The sequence below is a fragment of the Ailuropoda melanoleuca genome, chromosome 5, assembly GCF_002007445.2.
Source record: "Ailuropoda melanoleuca isolate Jingjing chromosome 5, ASM200744v2, whole genome shotgun sequence".
In the NCBI taxonomy this organism is placed as follows: Eukaryota; Metazoa; Chordata; class Mammalia; order Carnivora; family Ursidae; genus Ailuropoda; species Ailuropoda melanoleuca.
Genome location: NC_048222.1, coordinates 885245 through 894349, shown reverse-complemented (window position 1 = coordinate 894349; position 9105 = coordinate 885245). Strand labels below are relative to the sequence as shown.

The 9105-nt window shown below is 51.7% G+C and overlaps 1 protein-coding gene across 1 annotated transcript; it reads left to right on the top strand.

The window, feature by feature from the left end:
- The first annotated feature begins 368 nt into the window (after positions 1-368).
- ZSCAN9 (zinc finger and SCAN domain containing 9) lies at positions 369-8763 on the top strand. The gene is made up of 3 exons (XM_034660096.1): positions 369-1869; positions 2031-2178; positions 6685-8763. Exons 1-3 carry the CDS (start codon positions 1450-1452, stop codon positions 7299-7301), a joined length of 1185 nt encoding a protein of 394 aa, XP_034515987.1. The 5' UTR covers positions 369-1449; the 3' UTR covers positions 7302-8763.
- The last annotated feature ends 342 nt before the right edge of the window (positions 8764-9105 follow it).

Below are 9105 nucleotides of genomic sequence, written 5' to 3'. Positions count from 1 at the left end.
AGCGCGCGCTAGTGCCTGTGCTGCGAGGCGCTGAGGCTCGGAGTGGAGCCCACGGGGTATCCTGCAGGATGGGATTTCCCTTTTGGTTTATTAATTCTGGCATCGTCTGAGATTTTCAAAAAATCATAGGTAACGTAGTCTCTTAAAACAATGTTTTAAAAATAAGCATTTTCAAGTTAATAGCCGAGGCTGCACGCATTTCTTCGGTTGAAAACATCTTCACTGCGCGCCCGCGCGCGAAATTCCAACCACGTGCTTCGCCGCGGGAGGCGGGAGGCGGGAGGAGGCGGGAGGCAAAAAAAAAAAAAAAAAAAAAAAAAAAAAAAAAAAAAAAAAAAAAAGGGTGGAAGGGCATTTCCTNCCGTCGCGCGGTCAGGGCGCGGGAGGACCGCGAGGTTGGAGGGCCGCCCCCGGGGAGTAGCGGCCGCTGGTGGGACTGGGCAGGAAACGCCTGGAGTCTGACAGCTTCGGGAACCCGGAAGTTAAGCACGGAGTTCAGCCCCTCAGGTTTTGGCTCCGAGAGCGGGTTAAGGGTCTGTGAGCGGACTGGCTTTCAGGGGCAGGATCCTGGAGCCCTGACGTACGCGCACTCACGGGGACCCTTTTGCCGATGGGTGCTTCGGGGCTCCCTGTCCTTCACCCACCCGTGCCCAGGTGCCCACCCCCTGCGCGTCCACCGTAGCTCCTGTCCAGCGGGAATTCGGCTTCGGGGCTGCACTTCCTGACATGGTGCAGAAGTACAGGCCTCCTGGGTCGCAGGCAGTGCCTGCGCTTCTATGGATTCTGAGGCCTGTCCTCCCAAAGAACTTGACCTTAGGCAACTTACACGTAACTTCCCCTGACCTCTGTTTTTTATCTCCGGAAGTAGCCGTTGTTATTAAACCTCAGAGGGTCCTGTGAGCATTAACTGTGGTCCTGTATTGAAAGCTTGAGTCCCAGGAAAGTAAGTTAATTAATCAAAGACAAGAACAGTTTCTATCTATTCAATAGTCTAATTTGACTTTTACATAATGAGTCTGAGCCTTTTAACCATTCTGAGTGAACTGTGTAGGCCCTAACTTCTCCATGAGCGCCGTAAGGTATTTTTATTGCTATTTCTTCACATTGAGAGACAGATTGAAAGAAGATAAAAAACTGGCTGAAGGTCACACAATTAGTAAATGTTAGAGCCAGAATAAAACCCAGTTCCGAGTGACTTGAAAGTGTATGGTTTTTGCACATTATGACCTTATATTTCCCATTTTTCCCATCCTTTGGTCCCCAAGTGACTTGACTCAGTGAAGAGCCTTGGAACCTGTGACAGTTGCTTATATAATCAATGCCTATCATTAGCTATTGCCATTTTTTTCCGTTAACGTTGATTTTTACTGCTTAGGAGGGAACCTTCAAAGGTGTTTCTAAAACATAGCTCCAGCTGGAGGGTGTTTTTTTAAACTCTTCAAGGACAAGATGAATACAGACTCAGAGGAGCCTTTACCCCTGGATGTGCGAGGTCCTGAGGTTCAGGAAGAACTTCTGACAGTCAAAGTGGAGATGGAAAGTCGCCTCCGAGCACAGGAATCCAGGCTGAAACGTAGTAATCCCCTAGCGAGGGAAATTTTCCGAAGGCGCTTTCGACAGCTGTGCTACCAGGAGACCCCTGGACCCAGGGAGGCCCTTACCCGACTCCAGGAGCTTTGCCGCCAGTGGCTGAGGCCACATGTGAGCACAAAGGAGCAGATTGTGGAGCTGCTGGTGCTGGAGCAGTTCCTGACCATCCTGCCTGAGGAGCTGCGGGCCTGGGTGCAGGAGCACTGTCCAGAGAGTGGGGAAGAGGCTGTGATTTTGCTGGAGGATCTGGAGAGAGAGCTCGATGAACCACAACATGAGGTAGGAAGGGAGATTTGCTAGGAAGAAGTATATGCGCGTGATCCTTGAATCCTTTGTTTTGTATCCCCTTGACTAACTCTAACCCTGTTTCTGCTTCTTCCAGGGAAGTGTTTCTTTAGACAGTTTTCTCTTCAGAAGTCAAATCTCATCTCTGTTTCCAGATGGTAGCCCACACGCAGGGGCAAGAAGTCCCCTCTGAGGAGACAGTACCTCTGGGAGCACGGACATCACTGAGCCTCCAGTCCCGGCCTGAGGAACCCCAGCTCACCCTTGGCACTGCTCAGCAGCCTCACTCTATTGGAGAGACAGGTGAGGGACAGGATTTTTCTGGTGCTGAACATATTCCCTCCCTGCCCCCTGCCCCGGTCAAGGAAAAACAAATATAAAGCCTAGACCTGGGGAGCCAGGGGATCAGAAGTCCCTTTGCCAGGTGACAGCAATGCTCCCTGCTTCCGAGTGCGCTCACTGTGTCCCCTTGCCCCATGCTCAGGCTATACCCCCACCTCCCATTCTGGAGGGAGGCTCTCTGGTCTCCTGGTACTTGGCACCTCAGGATGACTTTCAGGAATCACTGTGGGGAGCAGCCTTGGAGAATCGGTGTGGTAGACAAGGTTCAGACCCTGGCTTTGCCTTTGGAAGCTGCTGTATGTGGGCAGGGCACCTAACCATTTGCTCAGTTCCCTCATCTCCAGATGGGATTGATCATAGTATTGCCTTAGTTTGCCTGGGCTGTCCTAATAAACTAGCACACACTGAGGGGCTCACACAATAGACATTTATTTGTCTTCTCACAGCTCTGGAGGCTGGATGTCCAAGAGCAAGGGGCCTGCAGGGTGGGTTGTTGGTGAGACCTGTCTTCCTGGCTTGCTGACAGCTACCTTCTTGCTTTGTTCTCACATGTGCCTTTCTCTGTGCACTTGCCTGTTGGGCAGGGGAGAGGCCTATTGGGGCAGGGAAGAGAGAGAGTGAGAGGGAGAGAGAGAAAGCTCTAGTGTCTCTTCCCCTTATAAGGACATCAGTCCTGTTGGATTAGGGCCCCATTCTTAATTACCTGAATTACTTTCCTAATAAGGCCCGTTTCTAAATACAGTCAGGGCTTCAACATGTGACGGGGGGAGGGGAGATGATACAATTCAGTTGAGCAAGTGCGCCCCACAGAAGGTGGTTGTGAGCACTGAACACGAACAGCTGACGGAAAGCACTTGGCAGGCTATCCCTCCAGGCCCACCCTTGCCAGTCTGGGCGACGTCTGCAGGGGAAAGCTGGGAAAGCAGTGAGCATGCTCAGCAGGTGGCAGACTGGATGGGGGAGTCCAGTGGAACCAGCCTTTGCCACTTCCTGGCAGGTGACTATGGCCCGTGCAGTCTTGGGCACATGGGGCCAAGCCGGCTGCCTTCCTATCTTGGCTGTCCCCGCCACAGCTGGCCCAGCTTCCATCTGATTTCGCACACCAGACATCATCACCTCTTATGGCCGGTTTAGCCGTCTTAACAGTTGATGTGCAGTGTTTCTGCTGTTCCCATTTTCACACCATCCCCATGTGGATCAAAGCCACGACTTCCCTTGGTGCTCTGCCTCCTGCCTCTGTTTATTTTGTCTGCCCTAGCAATCATATGGTTACCCTGGATTTCTGCCACTTGGAGCACATCTCTTGACTTAAATTAAAAAGATATTTTTGAGTGACTTCTGTTGCTCTGCAGACCTTCTTCTGGCTCCTGAGACCTCATCAGATTAAAAGTCCTTTGGTTTCTGGGCCCCTGGGTGGTCAGTCCTTTAAGCGTCTGATTCTTGATTTCGGCTCAGGTCATGATGTCAGGGCTTCATACTCAGTGTGGAGTCTGCTGGAGATTTTCTCTCTCTCCCTCTGCCCCTCCCACACTTTTACACTCTCTCTCTCTCTCTAAGATAAATATGTCTTTAAAAAAATACTTTGGTTTCATTTTCCTTCTTCATGAACGTCTTTTCAATCTGTTCTTTTGTTTCTTCCTCATCTCCCTATGAACTTGAAGTTTTTATTTTCCAGCCATCTTTTCCTTTCTTCAGCCTTCCAAACTGCATCTAGAACCGTACTGGGAACCCCTTCTTTCAGGAAGCACATCTGAGCAAGTCTTTCCTCCGGTTCATCCAGTTGGTCCCTCCCTCCCTTCATCCAGTCATCCATTAAGCATTTCTTATGGCCACAGGAGAGTATCCAGAGGGCATCTACAAATCCATTCTCTTACGGGACTATCACTGCAGGTGTGTGTCTTCAGGAAAAGCCAGTTTTGCATAGCGATTTAGTAAGTGTTTGAAATTACAAGGACCCAATCCAAGTTCCAGCTTTTCAAATTTTTTTTTAACTAAGCAACATTTAAGGTTACTTTGTATCACTGATTTTGAATTTTCTTTTAGAACTGCTGATGATAAAAAGTCCATATAGTATAGAAATTTATATAGTAAAACATGAAAGTTCTCCAAATTTTATTCCACTGTTGTCAAATTGCTGTGTATTTTCCAGACTTTCTCTACACGTCTTGCTATTCACTTCTTTCAAGAGGTGCCGTAGTAACATCAGGGGCTTTTGTGGTGTGTTAGTTTGATAACGTATGTGACAGTGCTTTGTGAGTCACGGAAGGCTGTGCAAATGGTAATAGAAGGTGAGAAATGTCCTTGTTTTTATATTCTACCCAGTTCTCTTGTACATTTCAACTATAAGTGTGAATTTGGGGCAGAAGGGCAGTACTGATCCCACTCGTGGCCCGTTTCTTCTCTGCAGACGCATTTCTGTTTTCCAAACCCATTGTCATCCCCCAGCTAGAAGGAGTGGGAGAACATGGTCTAACAACAGAGCAGTCCACAGAGGCTCCTGCTTAGGTGTGTGAGGGACAGTACAGTCAGGTGTGGGAGAAAGAGCTGGATGTTTTGGTAAAAAAAGGAAGGCTGGAGGCTGTTCTCCTTGGCTCTCTGGTTTGCAAGGTGGAAATCTGTTGGTTCACAGGCTTCTTGGGAGCTTCCCAGGTGTAAGCTGAAACCAGCCCCCTCGTATGGGGGCAGGGAGAGACCGAAGACAGCAGGAAGATGGTGGTTTTATTTTTTTTTAATTAAAAAAAATTTTTTTTTAAAGATTTTATTTATTTATTTATTTGACAGAAAGACAGCCAGCGAGAGAGGGAACACAGCAGGGGGAGTGGGAGAGGAAGAAGCAGGCTCCCAGCGGAGGAGCCCGATGCGGGGCTCAATTCCAGGACTCTGGGATTACGCCCTGAGCCGAAGGCAGATGCTTAATGAGTGAGCCACCCAGGCGCTCCTAGATGGTGGTTTTAATAAGCAAAGGAGGCTTACACGGGAGGCCCTTCCTGGGTGGTGGCAAAGTGAGTAGATCTCCACACCCACCTGCCAAATCATAAAAGTTTATACAGAGGACTTACCTGCTTCAGTTGTGTGTATTGTCCAGATGGTGTTGTCCCCCTGTCACTGTCACTGGCCTTGGGGCGGCTCCTGGAGTGGGGCAGGCAAGTGTAACTCATTCCAGGGACAGAGGAGAGGGTGAGGAACATCCAGTGGTCAGGGTCCAGCTCATGGGTCATTTGGCGGTCGTGTCTTCTTGATGGCTTCCTCCAGTAGTCCTACCCGCAGAGACGGAGACATCCTGAGGATACCACAGGACTGCTCCGTAATGTTTAGACAGTTTGGGTCTGTTTGTTTCCATTCTTGCCTTCAACTCCTAGAGGCCTGATGGGGTTGGTTGGACAACTATCCAATATGGGCTGGTTCTGTTGGGAGTGTTTGCCTCAGGTGCCCGTCCCTGGGCCATCATTTGAGGCCATAGTAGTAGGGTTGGTTTCAGTGCTTTCTTTTATTCATTCAACAAATACTTATTAAAAACTGCCTTGTGCCAGTCATGATTCAAGGAACAAAAGATCCAGCTGCCATAGAGATTAGATTGTGGCAAGGGGGAGACAAACAGGGAGGTTGATGCAGGGTGTTAGAAGGTGGTAAGCTGTGGAATGGGGCAGAGCGGGAGCAGGGGAGGGAGACTGTTAGTACTGTGGGTGGCGAGCTGACGGCGGTAGTAAGTAGAAGTAAGGAAGTGGGAGCTGAACGAAGGCTTGAAGGAATGAGGGAAGGAGACTTGCTGTCATCTGAGCGGAGCCAGCAGAGGCCCTGTGCAGGGAGTACACCTGTGGTAGTGCTGATTTCACAGTTGTCGTGTACTCCCGACGCCCCTGGAATGGCGGCATTGAACACTGACCCCATGAAGGAATGAATGAGTACATGGGGTGACTTCCCCTGGTCACTGTGAGCCTCCCCACCTCAAAAGGAGGGAATTTTGGGTTTTTTTTTTTAAGATTTATTTACTTGTTTTCTAGAGAGCGTGTGTGCGAATGGGGGTAGGGGCAGAGGGACAGAGAGACCCTGTGGGGTCAGGCAGACTCTGCTGAACGTAGAGCCTGATGTAGGGCTCGATTCCAGGACCCCGAGATCATGACCTAAGCTGACTGAGCTACCCAGGCGCCCCGTGGTGAGGGAGTTCTAAGGGAGAACTAAGAGAAACCACCCTGATCTTGACCCACCCCTCCGCACGAAGATGTAGAAGGAATTCTCTCTAGGCCCAGGCCACGTAAGGTCGGGCTGAGCTGCATTTTGCCGAAGAGGCCAGACTTCCTTTTTACCTGGAGGAAGGTGTTACCACACTGACCCTGCTGTTTCTAACTCCTCTCTGCTCTGTGATGTGGGGTCATACCAGGTTAGAAGCACCCTGTCCTTTTGTGTACGCAGTGACCCTCCCATAGACTCAGGGAACAAGTGACATTTGCCTGTTCTTTTCTGTTTCAGATGGGATGACCAGGGCTGAGGACAGAGAGCTGGCGCTGAGGAAAGACTGTCCTAAGATAGTGGAGTCCCTTGGGGAGATATTTTACGGACAGACCTGGGAGGAACCCCCCCAGGATCCCGGACGTGGAGAGGTCGGTGACCCTGAGGGTTGGGCAGCAGGGCGCTGGGGCAGCCCCCCAGGGGAGGGACGGCACAAGTGTGATGTGTGTGGGAAGAGCTTTGCCCAGAGTTCAGGCCTTGTTCGCCATCAGAGAATCCACACTGGAGAGAGACCCTATGAGTGTAATGAGTGTGGGAAGACCTTTAGTCGGAGCTCTGGTCTTTTCAATCACCGGGGGATCCACAACATACAGAAACGGTACCGTTGTGCGGAGTGCGGGAAGGCCTTCAGTCAGAGTGCGGGTCTGATCCAGCATCAGAGGACCCACAGGGGAGAGAGGCCCCATCAGTGCGGCCAGTGCGGCAAGAGCTACAGTCGGCGGTCGTTCCTCATCGAGCACCAGAGGAGCCACACGGGGGAGCGGCCTCACCAGTGCAGCAAGTGTGGGAAGAGCTTCAGCCGCCACTGCAACCTCATCCGCCATCAGAAGACCCACGCGGCGGCCGTGCTGGTCTAATCGTCGCTGGGTGCAGGTTTTCCGGATCACTGACCAAGTCCCCCAGGGGAGACTAAGCTAGAACACGTCTTTCCTCACGTCCCCACTATGTGTGTTTTGGACAAGTACTGATCTGCGGTCTGGGCACATCCGAAGAGGAAGGTGCGGGTGTTGGAGCTTCCGCTTTGCGTTTGGTTCCTTTCCTGCGTCCCCACCCCTCGGAGGTGCTCGCTTTGAGAGGCTGCTGGACCGTCCCAGGCCTGTCGTAAACAAGCTGTGGGGCCGCGTGCCTGCGGGTCTGTGTCTGCGTGGAATCCCCTAAGAGCACACAGAGCTCTGCTGACGTTTGCAGGAAATGGGTCTGTGGCGTCCTGTGACCAGCACCTCCAGGCCACCCCCTTCCGCTCTCGCTGCTTCCCCGGTACCCGTGGGGCGCTCCCTCGGGACAGCGACTTGCGCTGTTTGCAGACTGCTTCCGTTTCCAGAAGCCCAGCTGGCAGGGAAGTGGCGCCATCATTGTCCGTGTGACAGACCAGGAAGACGTGAGGAGTCAGGGTCTGAAACCTGGACTTCCGTCGTGGAATAATTTAAGCTTGTAGAAACGATAGAGTTTTCATATGCTCTTCACCCCCGATCCGTGTTTTTGGTTAAAGCCCCGGCTTTGGCCTTCACACCCCAGGGGTTTGCGCTGCTGTCCTGCTTCACTGGGATTGTCAGGCTGTGTCCGTGGAGCTCGGAGCTCCGTCGCCCAACGGCCCCTGGTGCTCGTCTGTCACATCCGCACGGCGGAGCTCGGTCACCCGCCGGCCCCTCGTGCTCGTCCGCCCGACGGCCCCCCTCGTGCTAGCGCGTCAGGTCTGCAGCTTTGCAGGCCGTCTGCGTCCTGAGTCCTAGGCCACCCCAGGGAGTTGGGTCACCAGCCACAAGAAGGCGCTTGTATTTTTATTTATTTAAAAATTTTATTTATTTGGACTGAGCCCAAGGCAGCTGCTTAACCGACTGAGCCACCCAGGTGCCTCCACAGCCCCTTCTTGATCCAAGTCTCCCTCTTTTTTTTCCTCATTTCTCTACTGAGTGGGTGGCCCAGAAAGTTGGATTTTAAGTTCAAGGCCTCATGAACTGTTTCCCATCGCACGAGGGAACTGTTTCCCACGGACGAGATAAATTATCAAATGCACAGCTTTACCTACAAATTCCACAAAATGCCATTTCAAGGTAGGGCATCCATTTCCCTCGCTGTTGGGGAAAGTTCTAGTGCTGCCAGAAGCGCAAGATGAATTTCCGCATCACAGTAGGCTTAAACATAGGCCCTGGCATGAAATACAGAGATGGTCTGAGGATTGACTGTTGCTGATTACATTAGGAGTCCCCTGTCTTGAGTGAGTTCAGATTCAAAAGTTCAACTCCGAAAGTTGGCTGTCCTCATCCCTTATTGTTTCTCCAAACCATGTGGTGCACTGGGGGCATTGAGGACTCGGAGCCAGGTCCCCTGGGGTGGAGTCCCTGCCCAGTGAATTCTGCAGGGTGGGGCCTTTGATAAATCAGGTGGAGTGGATTTCTGAGAAGCAGAGCCTGGGTTGCGATTCAGGGTCAGGGGATTTACTGCAGAGGAGTAACCGCAGGGCATGGGGGAGGCAGGGCATGGAGGAGGAGAGGGCTGAGCAAGATGTGGTCTCACAGTTAAGTTTTAGCCTAATTTGGAGGAAGGGTGTCTGGAACAAAATGCCCTCGACGCAAGGGCCAGCCTTGTTTCTCCTCACTCAGCACTCATGGATCGAGGGCAGCCCCAGGGAGTCGGGCAGCTGCTCTTGTCCAAGGCCAGCTC